This window comes from Lepidothrix coronata, unplaced genomic scaffold, assembly GCF_001604755.1.
Source record: "Lepidothrix coronata isolate B3197 unplaced genomic scaffold, Lepidothrix_coronata-1.0 Scaffold18, whole genome shotgun sequence".
Taxonomy (NCBI): domain Eukaryota; kingdom Metazoa; phylum Chordata; class Aves; order Passeriformes; family Pipridae; genus Lepidothrix; species Lepidothrix coronata.
This window is the reverse complement of record NW_016690198.1, coordinates 526,565-541,666: the sequence shown is the minus strand read 5'-3', so window position 1 is coordinate 541,666 and position 15,102 is coordinate 526,565. Positions and strand designations below refer to the sequence as shown.

The window sequence follows — 15,102 nt, the reverse complement described above, 5'->3', positions numbered from 1 at the left end:
TTAGTGGAATTTAATCATAACTTGGTTTTGTTTAGTTCTCAAAAGTATCCTTTTTCACTTTATTTTTTAGTGATTCAGTTCCTGCACTGTTTGGGTTTTAAAGACCGCAGTACTTAATTCTTTCTGATCTTATCTTATCTGAAGATAAGAATTTAAATGTTCTCACAGGCAACGATATTCTAAGATGAAATTTGATCAGGTTTTGACTTGGTATCTGTTTTAGCTGTTGGAAGGCTGCTCTGATGGGCTGTACTTCAAATACCAGCTTAACTTTATTTATGGATCATTCTGTAGTCTTTAGTTCCTATACAAATATTGATCTTTACCTAAAAATCTGAGTAATATAATTCCTTTTATAAATAAATATGTCAGCTAGGCTTCAGCTCTCTGATGTGCCTGATCTTCTCTCTTGCAGAATTCAATTCAATATCAAATCCAAGTTATCTGAATAGCAATGTAAAATGCTGCCAGAATATTACTCTGTTGTACTGTGTAATTTCCTCTTCTCTTCATCTTTAAATTTTATGTTTGATAAACCTGAAAGTCCCAGTGTACCGAAAAAAGAGAGCTTACCGACTATGGAAAAAAGGGCTGATTACTCATGAAGAGTTTAGGAATATAGTTAGGTCATGTAGAAAGAAAATTGGAAAGACAAAGGCACAATTTGAAAACCTCCATTCTTTGTTGAACATAGGGGGGAAAATAGTCACCAAAGATGAGGAAAAGGCTGAGGTACTTAACACCTTCTTTGCCTCAGTTTTCAACAGTAAGACAGGTTGTCCTCAGGACAGCTGGCTTCTGGAGCTTGTAGACAGAGACAGGAAGCTGAGTAGCCCCCCTGTAATCCAGGAGGAAACAGTTGGTAACCTATGGAGCCACTTGGATCCTCACAAGTCTCACAATGGGACCAGATGGGATCCATCCTAGTGTGATGAGGGAGCTGGTGGAAGGGCCCACCAAGCCACTCTCATCATTTACCAACAGTCCTGGCTCACTGGGGAGGTCACAGATGATTGGAAGTTGGCAAATCGTCAAGCTGATCCACAAAAGGGGCTGCAAGGAGGACCTGGGAAACTACAGGCCTGTCAGCCTCACCTCAGTGCCTTGCAAGGTTATGAAGCAGATCATCCTCAGTGCAATCACACAACAGCTACAGGATGGACAACAGATCAGACCCAGCCAGCATGGGTTTAGGAAGGGCAGGTCCTGTCTGACCAACCTGATCTCCTTTTATGGTCAGGTGACCCGCCTGGTGGATGAGATCTGTGGATATGGTCTATCTGGACTTCAAGAAAGCCTTTGACACTGTCTCCCACAGCATAGTCCGGAAAAAGCTGGCAGCCCACGACTTGGACAGGGGCACTCTGCTGGGTTAGGAACTGGGTAGAGGGCCGGGCCCAGAGGGTGGTGGTGAATGGGGCTGCATCCAGTTGGCGGCCAGGCACTAGTGGTGTACCCCAGGGATCAATGTAGTGTACCATTAGCAAATTTGCAGATGACACCAAGTTGGGGGCTGTGTTGGTCTGCTGGAAGGCAGGAGGGCTCTGCAGAGGGGCCTGGACAAGCTGGAGAGATGGTGTGATTCCAACGCGATGAGGTTCAACAAGGCCAAGTGCCAGGTCCTGCATTTTGGCCACAACAACCCCCTTCAGCGCTGCAGGCTGGGGACAGAGTGGCTGGAGAGCAGCCAGGCAGAAAGGGATCTGGGAGTTTGGATTGACAGGAAGCTGAACATGAGCCAGCAGTGTGCTCAGGTGGCCAAGAAGGCCAGTGGCACCCTGGCCTGGATCAGGAGCAGTGTGGCCAGCAGGACCAGGGAAGTGATTCTGGCCCTGTACTCAGCGCTGGTGAAGCCACACCTGGAGTACTGTGTCCATTTCTGGGCCCCTCAGTTCAGGAAGGATATTGAGGTGCTGGAGCAGGTCCAGAGAAGAGCAACGACGTTGGTGAAGGGACTCGAGCACAAGTCCTGTAGGAGAGGCTGAGGGAGCTGGGGCTGTTCAACCTGGAGAAGAGGAGGCTCAGGGGAGACCTCATCACTCTCTACAACTCCCTGAAAGGAGGTTGTAGCCAGGTGGGGGTTGGTCTCTTCTCCCAGGCAACCAGCAGTAGGACAAGAGGGCATGGTCTTAAGCTGTGCCAGGGGAGGTTTAGGTTGGATGTTAGGAATAAATTTTTTACGGAGAAGAGTAATCAGACATTGGAATGGGCTGCCCAGGGATTCACCATCCCTGGAGGTTTTTAAGATGAGTCTGGATGTGGCACTTAGTGCCATGGTCTAGTAACCACAGTGGTGTTGGATCAAGGGTTGGACTTGATGCTCTCAGAGGTCTTTTCCAACCTGGTTGATTCTATTTATCTGTATTATTACTTAAATATATTTTTCATTAGTTAATATTGGTGAAATAATCAGTGCGATTGTTTCTGCTTACAGTTTCAGTTTTAGTGAATAAACTACTTGTTTAACTTGTGCAAACATGTTGAAGGTATTGAATTTTAAGGCAAAAACACTGTCTGGAAAGGGAACACTGACAAAGTCATTCAAAAGGGAAAAGAAGAATAATTTATAAAAGGAACTGTAGCTAATGATGCCATCCACTTGCTTTAAAGTTCTTCTACCTCACCTTTAATGAATTAGATTTGTCAACAGCATATATTTTATGCACTACTTCTAATGAAGTGGCATACCAGCACTGCAGTGTACTTTGAGGATTATTCCATCAAAGCTTTTTGCTGTCGTAAAGTAGACCTTTTTAAATAATAGATACTAAAAACTACATTTAAATAGCATTAAGGTTGTGACACAAACACCAAATGACAAACTTCAGGCAATTCAAAGTTAGGGCTGACAACTTGTCATTACCTTGCACTGTCATTTCTTAAAAAATAAGCACAATTGCATGATTTAAGGATTGAATGTCAGACTAACTTTAAATTTCTTGCCTTTTGTGGGCTGGAGTTACAACCTTTCTGTCATTTTTTATACAGTTTTTTTTTTGTATTCTGTTTTCAGAAAAATAATAAAAGCAGTGGAAACAATACGGGCTTTATTGGCTTTGTTTTTAATTTTAAACACAGATGAGAGAGTATTGGTTAAAGAGCAGGGGCTATCTTGTTACCAAACTTACATGCATAAGTATGTACATGTTCTTTTAAACTTCCTTTGCTTTTTTCTTTGCTGATACTTCTATGGAACTTATGAGTTACAGGAACCTTAGTCCTGGGTTACTTTAGCTAAACCCCCAGAAAGTACTAAGAGTTCCCAATTCTTTTCCATGTAAATAACCACTTTCTTTTTAGTGGCCAGTACTGAATAAACCAAGAGGATGTAGAGTATGTAGAAAGACTTGTTAAAGGAATTTTAATTACTTAAAATAATGTGAAATAAAAGCAGGTGAACAGTTTCTGTTATTTTTTACATATGATTTCTCATTTTGTTGCTGTTAAACGTAATGGAACTTTCTGTTCAGGTAAGTTAGCATGTGCGTGTAAACACAATCCTCTCAGTCCCTCTGTAGAGATGATTTCTCAAGGTCTGTAAGTCTAGTGAAGGCAATCCATTATTTTCATCATGGTTTTGTCAACTTCATCTGGCATAGACTGGCACTGCTGCCAAGTGGTCAGGCCTGCACCAGTCACTCACTTCAATCACCTGCCCCATGCCACCGTCAGTGCTTATTCAGCTGCCTGGTAAATAGAGATAAATAGTCTTGCACTGGCCAAGTGGCTGCTACAGAAGGTTGGTAGAATCCTGTGAAAAAAGGGTCAGAAAATGTGGCCTCTCTTTCAAGTAGTCTGAATCTCTTTTCTTAGTACAGTCAATCAATTTCTCTTAATTTCTTTTTATTGTGTTGCTATGAATGCATAATAGCACAAAAAACTAACTTTAATAAAAATTTGTGATCATTTAAAAAAGAATTGGTTTAGCAAGCTGTATCATCCACTGGTACAGATAAAGAAGTGGATTGTTTGAAATAAGAATAGTAGTCTCCATAATGTTTTTAATTCTTAAGATGCCATTTGACTGGGAACATGTAAGTTATGTCAGGTAATGCAGATATAGGGAGTAATGAGGAATACAGTTCGCTTTGTTCTTTTCCTGTCATAAACTTATCTCTGGTGCACACTGCAATGGAGAAAGAAAGTGGAAAAATCATTCCAGTCTGCCTTGCTACTAAAAATCAAAGGATTCATTCAATGCCATTACATGATACCCACTTGCAAAGCTATTGACTTTTGATTCACTTATTTGGAACAAACTTAAAGTTTCTGAATAATTTTTAGCTCCAAAAATTAGCATAAAAGTGTTGTGATATTACTGCTTACCTAGAAAAAATATGTTGTTTCAATAAATGCTTCACCCCTTTTGTATCCTTGAACACTTTCTTCCTTATTCAGAATATGTGCCTTTAACTACTTTTCTCATTGGATATTTTGTTTGTGCTTGTAACATCCTCAAAACTATTTCATGGAGGTGTACAAGTGAAAGGAATCTTGGCTCAGGAATCTTGTTGGCTGGGTCACAAAAAACACAATTTATCTTACAGATTATTAGAATAGAGTTGAAGCTCTGAGGTTCACTGTTGGGCTCTTATATAAAAATAATTTACTTCTGAAGGATATTCATGCTTCTGAAGGATATTTTGCTAGAGTTATTACTATACTCGGTTTTAGGCAGTTAAACCAAAAAATATATAGATTAAAACTTAAAAATTTGATTGTAATATAAATTTCCAACTTGAATATTACATGGCTTATTAATTTTTTATTTTTAAGAACAGTTGTAAAATTCTTTAAAATTAATATAAGGGAAAAGAAATTTGCTAAAATATTAATATGACCATAGGAAAAAAATTTTACTCCTTTAGTTTGTGATGTTCCCCTCTCTTTCTAGAAACTTGAAATGTAGTCTTCCTTCAAAACAACCAAAAATCAATCTTTAGTTTTCAACCAGGTTTTGTTCTGAAGTAATAGGCAAGTAGTGCACATTGTTTACACTGTAGTTTCACTTTGTGGCTGGTTGCACAACTCATTTAAGTCTTGTAATTATGTAAGAAATAATACAGTGCATGGTGTTCACTTATAAGATATTTATGAACACTTGCTCTCTTAATCGTGAAACCAAAGGCTAAGCGCTTTCTGCACCAGAGAATTTAATATAAATTTTACAGCAGTCGTTTAAGGTAGGCAGGAGGTACCCCTTTCTGCATCACAAATCAGCTGATTGTCTTTCCTTCTTGCACAGTAATTTATGACCTGGTCTTGTTCCAAAGAATGATTTCTTTTCCCCCTGTGTGAATGCATTAAGTAATGATTCATTCTCTCACCTTTTTACACTCTTGCCTTTATCATGTTTTGAAATAGTATTCTTGATACAGCATCTTCCCAGAAGAGATAGCTGAATGTATTAAAGCTGAGTATTCTTGTATAGTACCCACATGGCATTTCCATGGCATATATAGATCAATAGTGTAGAGGTAAATGAACTTAGCCATGAATACAGGATGTTTCTTTTGTGAGCTGACAGCTGCAGGACTCTTAGTTGCCCTATGATAAAGCTGGAGTGTGAAAGTATAGTTTAAGGTGTCTTTGAGAAGAAGGAAATTCCTTTCACAGTAACTATTCCTTTATTTTCCTTTCTTTCTTCTTCAACAGCAATGGAAAGATATTGTGGATAAGTATTCTTTAAAACTGCTTCTTGGTTATGCTTTTTTTTTTTTTTTTACTTTTGTAGCATTGTAGTTGAGATGACTTGCACTTCCTGCCAAGAAATAAAGATATAAAATCTTAAAAGTTATCAGGTAAGACAAAACTGGGTAAAAATATAGAGTGGGTGCTCTGGGAATATAAAGGCTACCTCTGAGAAACTAGATAAAAAAATCATTTATATATGAATTGTGAATTAGTAAGAAGGTCCTGTCTTAAGATTTATTTTTTTTATCTTCCACGATAGTTACAGAACTCCAAGCCAGTTAGACACAAGATTTAGTTTTGCACAGTTATTTTAGTTACCATTAACTAGATGTGGCGCAGACCTACTTTCATATCAGTCAGTATATTTGTACTTTAATATACTGTTCTACAGATGCCTTTCCTATCTCCTATTTCTGTTCTGTTTGGTAGTGCTTAAACCTGAAATGATATATAACCTGTGCTTTTTTAATGCATAAAGCTAGCTCGTAGCAGTTACGAGTTCTGCTCTGAATACAAACTGTTAGTTAACTAGAAGTCAAGACATAGTCAAGACTAAGCACTGGACCTAAAGAGGCTTAAATCAATGTCCTTTTGATTAAAAGTGACAATACCATTGGTCTGTGTGTTACTTATATTTTTTTTTCTCCTTTAAGTGATATTTGATCAGATACTTTTTTTTAGAATAAAAGAACATACAGATCTGATCTGATGCAGACCTGTGGTAGAATCAATATTCTGCTGAGTATCAAGATTGTTCTTTGACTAGCCATACTAAAGGAGAAGAGTACGGTAAGCTCTTAAAACTCTTACTCTTCACTAGGAAGGAAAACAGAAATAAAAGGCAAGCAGGAGGATGTCTGGCCATGAAGATGAGTGAGTGATCATGAAGAGCCAGTTGTCAGCCCAAACTGTTAAAAGAGCACTAAAAGGCTGCTGTATTAGTAGCAAGTACAATTCTCTTGCTGTGGAACTCTAAACACCATCTATGCATATACCTCTGCATTTTGTTGTGATTTTATAGATTTATCAAAGGTTGTTTTGCTATATGCTGTCTGGTTACCAAAGAATCTTTTGAACTGGCTTTGGTTAGTCTTGAATTAGGCCCATGCATGAGACAGTAATTTGAGGTATTTAAACAAATGTTTCCCATGAGGCTTCTGATGGGAAGCAATTGTGATCTTTTACAAGCAATTTTTTTTTTTACTTGAAACTGCTGGCTTCTTTAAACATGACAGTTGTTGGTGAGCTAATCCTGTGAGTCAATCTACACTAAACAAGAAGCTTATCTCAAACCCTTGGCAGCTTCAGTGAAAATTCGAAAGGATGCTTTACAGTAGAGATTGTCAAGAGGGGAACTAATATTTGTCCAGTTGGACAGCTTGCTTTTGTAGTCACTAAATGAAAGTTGAGATTCTGCCTCTTCCTTGAAAGCATCTGTGTCAAGAAAATAATTTGGACTGTTTGTGGTTTGACAGGGATTATTAAAATCAGATGAAGTGAAGGGAAGGAAGTGTAAGAAAGCAAAATTGACAGTGACACTCTCTATTACTTGCAGCTTGGATCATGATGACTATGTTGATATGATAGGTTCTAAATGTTAGGTTCACTGTGGGGATGTGTTAAGCAGCACATACAGTAAAGTGCAGTTATAGATGATTTTTCTGACTTAACAGAAAGCCATCCGGCATTTATTTTCATTGGGAAATTTGGGAGGAGAAGTGTAGAAGAAAATGAAATATTAGAGGGGGCAAACAGAAGGAAAAAGGGAGTGGTTCAGAAAGAGTTTAATTTTCTCCTTTGTGATTTGATTTATCTCTCTTTTTATTTTTTTTTTTTTTTTAGTTCATACAGCTTGCTAGTGTACTTCAGAGAGAATAAAACTGAGGATTAAGAACTGATGGAACAGGTCATAAAATTTCTTTTTGCATTGACTTGAATTTGGTAGGAATTTTTTAGCATTAATGGTTTTGCTTAAAGTGAGCTGAAGTCTTAGATTGCTGTTTCACATCAATTTTTCATGACTTGCATCTTGCATGCTATTTTTAAATAGTGATCTTCTTTGCCACTTCAAGATAAATAATTTAAAATCTCAAATTATTGCAATATTCATATAGCTGAATTTTTAATTGCTGAAGATACATTAACTGCCAACTGTATGCATCTTTTGGTGTCTAATGAATATACAATGTATTATTTAATTTTAGTCCTTTGTTTAATCTCTTAGTTGTATAGGTAAACTTTCAATTCTGAATAGGCAAGTTAGTGCAGAAGTAAGACATCTGATTAGTGAAGTTTGAAGAGTGCTGTCATTTCTGTGTGGTTTCCTTTTCTGTTTTCCAATATGGAAACTTTGCAAAAAATTGTATTTTGGGACAGTTTTTAGTGTAGAGTAGATTTTTAGTGTAGCGTAGATTTTATAGGAAATTAGGGAACTCAAAGGAAAAGAGGTGACACATGAAAGCCTTTGCTGTTATTTAGCATAGCCATAACTTCATATCTTTCAAACAATGTCATGCAACATTTGAACAGTTAAGCCATGCCAGCATCTCATCTTCACCTATATTCACATTAGAGAGAAGCATATTAGCATCCATAGTGATTCATCTAGCAGAACAAAAGGATTATGGGGAGCAGAATGACTGAGAGAAAAGCGGTTACACAGAGTTGCAGACTTGCAAAATAAAGGCTGTCATGAGAAAAGATGGTGGTATTGAAAACACAGTGGGGCAGTGGTAAAGGAGGGGCTCTGGTAGCAGAGCACACAGAACTTGAGATGTGACAGGAGGGTGCTGGACGGTGATGTGGGCTGGATGGGGAAATGGGAAACACAGACAACCACGCTAAAATAAGAGAGGATTGAAAATGTTTGTAAGGGACAATCTTAGAGAGAGGTACATATCATCTACATACCTTCACATTTACTTCTGTATCCATGTCACCGCATGTTAACCTACCTGCTTGATCTAAGAAGCCCAGCAGGTGTAATCTTTTTGGACTTCTGCAAAGCTTTTCATACTGTCTCTCACAGTATCCTTCTGGGCAAAATGTCCTGTATACAACTGGATAACCATGTTATGCAATGGGTGAGCAACTGGCTCACAGGTTGGTCACAAAGAGTTACGGTGACATCAGGCTGGCAAACAGTTGCTAGTGGGGTTCCACAGGGCTCCCTTAGGCCCTGTCCTCTTCAACATCTTAATTAATGACTTGAACGCAAAATTCAAAGGAATACTAAGGAAATTTGCCGATGACACTAAACTGGGAGGAGCTGTCGACTCTCTTGTGGACAGAGAGGACCTGCAGAGAGACCTTGACAAATTAGAGAGATGGGCAATCATCAACCATATGCGCCTGGGATGGGGCAACCTTGGATATGTGTACATACTGGGAAGTGAGAGGCTGGAGAGCAGCCCCATGGAAAGGGACCTGGGGGCCCTGGCAAGTTGAATATGAGTCAGCAGTGCCCTGGCAGCCAGAAGGGCCAACCGTGTCCTGGAGGCATCAGGCACAGCATCACCAGCCAGTTGAGGGAGGGGATTGTCCTGCACTGCTCTGCACTGGTGCAGCCTTGCCTTGAATATTGTGGCAGTTTTGGGCACCCCGATAAAAGAAAGACATAAAGCTATTAGAGAGTGTCCAGAGGAGGGCTACAAAGATGGTAGAGGGTCAGGAGGGGAAGCCGTCTGAGGAACAGCTGAGGTCACTTGGTCTGTTCAGCCTGGAAGAGGCTGAGGGGAGACCTCATGGTATTCTACAACTTCCTCACAAGGGGAAATGAAGGGACAGGCACTGGTCTCTTCTCTCTGGAGACCAGAGAAAGGTCTCAAGGAAATGGCATGAAGTGGAGGTTTAATTGTTTAGTTTAGATACCAGGAAAAAGCTAGAAGGTGGTTTAGCACTGGAACAAACTCTCTGGGGAAGTGGTCACAGCAGCAAGCCTGACGGAGTTCCAAAAGTGTTTGGGCAATGCCCTCAGGCACATGGTGTGATTCTTGCAGTGTCCTGTGCAGGACAGGAGTTGGACTCGATGGTCCTGATGTGTCCCCTCAGAATATTTATGGTTCTATGATTCAGTGGTGGTATTCTTTAGATGCTTTGTGTTCACAAGTACTTTGAAGTGCATAAATAAACAATTATCCCAAATTATAGTATTCTTAAGTAGAAGAGCATTTAAAATTCAGCTTACAGTTGGTATTAACTTACTCTAGGCTAATTAGGGTTATGGGAGAGCTGCCTTTCCTGAATATGCAGATTTTACCATGTTACTCAGCCAAATGCCTGTAATTTTGAAAATATCCCTATTCTTTTGGAATCCATCTCTTGTTTCCTGGTGTCTAGTATACATCAAAGGGGAGATTAGTTGAATCAAGCTATATTTTCTACTGTCTATTGTCTGTGGAATGAGTCTTAAGGGCAAAGAGAGGGAAATAATAAACTCAAAACCTACCATTTCAGTATTTGCAGTGTTTTCAAGTATAAAAAGTAAGATAATTGTTTAGAGGTTCAGAACACACCAGATCAGAGGAGATGCTCCTGGCAACAGTGAATATGAATTATTTTGTAAACTTCCAGAGTTAATGTCAGATTCCTCATTGCTTGTCCATGTTAGCATGTAATAGTTGTGCTGTTTTATTTGTAATATAAACAATGGAAATGCATTTCACAATGTAGTATTTTTACTGGAAGTGTAATACACATTTACATTTTGGCATAAGGTAGTCTGTGAAGATGTAATTTAATATTTCAGTTCCTACTGAGATGTGTAATTCAGCTTACATTCCTTTCCTTGTATAATTAATTTTTAGAGCAGAGCTTTCAGTTGTGGCGAAGGTGTGTTTTTATAATTTTTTCTTTAAAGAATTTAATGTACACCAGTATTTGTAATTAGCAGAAGTTCTCTTCCCAGTTCTTCCTCCCTGCAAAGATTAATTCATACAAATGTAAGAGAAAGGGCTTGGAATCTTTTACGGAGAAATGGAGATGAGGATACCAAAGGCTTTTCGTGGGCCTCTACAGAGGCCACAGTCAGCAGAATCTACTCCACACAGTGATTAAACACTTGTTGATTTCTAAGGGATAGTCTCCTCTTTACATTTCTGCCAGTGTTTTGTGTAAAGGGATGATTTGTTTTGGTAGTATGTAGTGGCTTTTGTTCCTAGAACCACTAGAGTTAGAAACTAGTGCTATATTTTGGTAAAATGTTAGTCTCCTGCCTTTTTCTAATACTAGCTGGAATACTTTCTAATACTTTCTAATACTTGTTGGAATAGTAAAATATTGTAAGCAGAAGAAAAATTGTAAAGTGAGGACATTATACTAAATAAGCATTTTCAGTAGTTTTAAAACTTCTTGGTAGGATGTCAAAGTGAAGTAAATTTCCACATTTCAGAAGTCAAGTAAGTGAAATGAAGTTGAATAAAAAGTACATGAAAAACAAAAGCATTTTGTATTTTTCTCTATTAAATGTTACTCTCCCATCATAATTATTTTTATACCATAGAGGATCATCTTCTTATTTATCTAGCAGAGACTCCTGTATCTGTTACAAGGGTTTTGAGAAAATACTGAGATCTCTTAGTAGTTTTGAACTGAGAATTTTTTAACACTGAGAAGTTCTTGAAATTAATACTTGAAGAAAGGGATTCTGTTACTAAATTATATTCATCTTCAGTAGCACAAATAACATCCAGATTCACTAGTTATATCTTTTTAACAAGTTAAATGAGAGAGAATTAGAGTTATTTTCTGGCACCTATTCTGGTATCCGTTATAATGATGCAAGCCTGATGACTTACTTGCATATTAAGAAAGGGTCTGAAGTTGCAGCCTGGAACTATGGATGATTGAAGTTATATCTGAGAAATAAATGACAAAAAATTTAGTCAAGATCAACAGTAGAATTCGTGAGAAAAGACAATGAATATGTCGTATTGAGAAATACGGTTTCTTCAAATGAGGATATGCCCATCAGTCAAGGTGAGGTGCAGCAGTTCACGTAAGCAGGGCATGTAAGAAGGCACAGTCACCCTCCCAGCTCCTGAGGCAAGCTCCCCTAGCGGTTTTTGCTTACCTAGCTAGAGCAGGCCCAAAAATGGATTCCACATAGTTGAAAGCTGTTGCTAGAAGGAGAGTGGTGACCTCAGAAGCATGCAGCTGTCCAGGTCTCCAGCTCCAGGGAGTGTTTGAGCCTGGCTTGTTTGTCTGTGACCAGGTGGATGATCTGCTCAGCCTAGTGGCAGAGCTTGAAGAGGAAGTGGAGAGGCTGAGGAGTATCAGGGAGCGTGAGAGAGAAATATGCTAGTGGAGTCACATGCTTCCATCCCTGAGAGAAATGCTGCAGGTGGAAGCTTGGCAAGAGTCAGAGGAAACCCGATGCTCTCTCCATCAGGCAGAAGGAGGAGAATGGAAGCAGGTCCCTAATGAGGTCAGCAGGATAATCTGCTCCCAGCCTCACTTGCCTTTCCAAGTTGCACTTATGGAATAGGTATGAGGCTCTGAAACTTGAGAGTTGGGCAAATGATAGTGAAGGTCTAGAAGGTCTACCCTGGGGGTTACCCAGAGCAAGTCAGTCAACCAGATGCATTACAACTACACCTGTTAAGAAGGAAAGAAGGGTAGTTGTTGTAGGTGACTCCCTTTTGAGAGGAACTGAGGGCCTATATGCTGACTGGACCCATCCCACAGGGAATTTTGCAGCCTCCCTGGGGTTCGGGTAAGAAATATTACTGGAAGACTCCCAGGACTTATTCAGCCCTCTGGTTATTACCCACTTTGGGTTGTTCAGGTCATCAGGAAGAGATCGAGAAGTCCTAGGACAATTAAAAGGACTTTAGGACACTGGTGACTGGTTGAAGAGACAGGAGCTCAGGTGGTGTTTTCCTCAATCCTTTTGGTAGCAGGGCAGAATGTTGAAAGGAACAGGAGAACCCACCTGAATCAACACATGGCTTAAAGACTAGTGCCATCAGGGGAATTTTGGCTTTTTTGGTCATAGGGCAGTTTATACAGCACTCAGCTCACTAGAGACAGATGGTGTTGACCTGTGAAGGGGGAAAAGGATTCTAGCCCATGAGTTGACAAGGTTGATTGAGAGGGCTTTAGACTAGGTTTGAAGGGGGAAGGGTCTAAGACTGGGCTCACTAGACATGAGCCTGGAGGCAGTACGCCAGCGTTGGGGGTGAAATCAATAGCCCAGCTGAAGTGCGTCTATACCAATGCACACAATAAGGGTAACAAACAGAAGGAGCTGGAAGCCATTGTGCAGCAGGAAAGCTATGCCCTAGTGACCATCACAGAAACATGGTGAAATGACTGCATAACTGGAGTGCAGTGGATGGTCAGGAGCTCTTCAGAAGGGACAGGTGAGGAAGGAGAGGCAGTGAGGGGGCTCTCTACATTAAAGGAGTGTTTTGACTGTATAGAGCTCAAGGATAGTGATGATAAGATTGAGTGCCTATGGGTAAGAATCAGGGGGAAGGATAACAAGGCTTTCTGGTGGGACTGTTACAGACCACTCACCCAGGTTGAACAGGCATATTAAGTATTCTATAAGCAGCTGGCTGATGTTTCATGACTTCCTGACCTTGTTCTTGTGGGAAATTTTAGCCTGCTGGATGTCTACTGGAAACTCAGCACGAAGAGGAGGCAGTCTAGGAGGTTCCTGGAGTGTGTGGAAGATAATACAGTGGTAAGAGAGCCTCTTGGGGTAGTGCTCTGCTAGACCTGCTGTTTATGAAGAGAGATGTGGTGGTCAGAAGCCATCTTGGGCGTAGCAATCACAAAATTATAGAGTTTTTGACTCTTGATGAAGTAAGGAAGGGGGTCAACAAAGCCTCTATCTTGAACTTCTGGAGGGCAGACTTTGGCCTGTTCAGTACACTGGTTTGGAGAGTCCCTTGGGATACAGTCCTTAACAACAAAGGGATCCAGGAAGGCTGGAAAGACAGTAATCTTAAAGGTGCAGGAGCAGGCCATCCCTGTGTGCTGAAAACCAAGCCACTGGGGAAGAAGATTGGCCTGGCTGAACAGGGAGATTTTGCTGGAACTTGGAGGAGGGAAAGAGAGTTTATGATATTTGGAAGAAGGGGCAGGCAACTCAGGAAGAGTACAAGGATGTCATTAGGTCATGTAAAGAGAAGGAGAGGGAAAAGCTCAGCTAGAACATAATCTGGCAACTGCTGTGAGAGATAATAAAAAGCCTTTTTATAAATACATTAACGACAGAAGGAAGTCCAAGGAAAATCTCCATCCTTTATTGGACAAGGGGATTGTCCAATAAAGGATTGTCACCAAGGATGAGGAAAAGGCTGAGGTACTTAATGCCTTCTTTGCCTCTGTCTTCAGCAGAAAGTAGGGCAGTGAGTCCGTTGAAGTGGTAGATAAAGATGTGGAGCAGAATAGGCCCGCTGCAGTTCAGGAGACAGTAGTTGGTGACAGGGGGTGCCACTTAGACAAAACAAGTCTATGGGGCCAGATGGGATTCACCTAAGGGAGCTGGCAGAAGAGCTTGCCAAGCCACTCTCTGTCATTTACCATTAGTCCTGGTTAAGGAGGGAGGCCCCAGACAACTGGAGGTTGGCCAATAAAACACACGTCTACAAGAAGAGTTGGAAGGAGAAACTGGGGAGCTAAAGTCTTGTCAGCATGACCTCAGTGCCAGGGTAGGTTATGGAACAGATTATATTGAGTGTTATCATGTGACACATACAGAACAACCAGGGAATCAGGCCCAGCCAGCATGGGTTTTAGAAAAGGCAGGTCCTGCTTGACCAACCTGATCACCTTTTATGACCTGCCTGGTAAATGAGGGAAAGGCTGTGGATGTGTCTACCTGGACTTCAGCAAAGCCTTTGACACTGTCTCCTGTGACATTCTGCTGGAGAAGCTGGCAGCCCCCAGCTTGGACAGATGCACTCTCCACTGGATTGAAAACTGGCTGTATGGCCGGGCCCAGAGAGTGGTAGCAAATATGTTGCATCCAGTTGGCAGCTGGTTGCTAGCAGGATTCCCCAAGGCTTGGTTGTGGGCCCCAATCCTGTTTAATATCTTTATTGATGGTGTGGACAAGGGGATCAAGTCTACCCTCCATAAGTTTGCAGACAGCACTAAATTGGGCAGAGTGTTGATCTGCTGGATGTAGGAAGCAGATGCCTCTGTAGAGGCATCTGGACAGGTTAGATCACTGGGCCAAGGTCAGCTGTATGAGATTCAATAAGACAAAGTGCTTGTTTCTGCACTTGGATCCCATCAACCCCATTGCAATGCTACAGGCTGGGGGAAGAGTGGCTGTTAGGCAGCCCAGCAGAAGAGGACCTGGGTGTGGTGGTTGACAGCCAGGTGAACATGAGACAGCAGTGTGAGTAGGTGACCAAGAAGGCCAATGGCATCTTGGCCTGCATCAAAGATAAG

The 15,102-nt window shown here is 40.7% G+C and overlaps 1 protein-coding gene across 10 annotated transcripts in view; it reads left to right on the top strand.

Moving 5' to 3' along the window:
- The window catches only part of KIAA0825 (KIAA0825 ortholog), a 251,553-nt gene that overhangs the window by 9,636 nt on the left and 226,815 nt on the right, over positions 1–15,102 (top strand). For 7 of the 10 annotated variants that reach the window (XM_017807305.1, XM_017807304.1, XM_017807297.1 and 4 more), the window contains exons 2-4: positions 5,735–5,801; positions 6,376–6,483; positions 7,537–7,600. The exons of 1 other annotated variant lie outside the window; for it this stretch is intronic. In XM_017807305.1, coding sequence (XP_017662794.1) covers positions 7,592–7,600 — 9 coding nt within the window. In that variant the 5' untranslated portion in view covers positions 5,735–5,801; positions 6,376–6,483; positions 7,537–7,591. Of the gene's footprint in view, positions 1–5,734; positions 5,802–6,375; positions 6,484–7,536; positions 7,601–13,361; positions 13,382–15,102 lie in introns of those variants that run through there. 2 more of the 10 variants (XM_017807300.1, XM_017807301.1) reach the window with 2 other exon arrangements.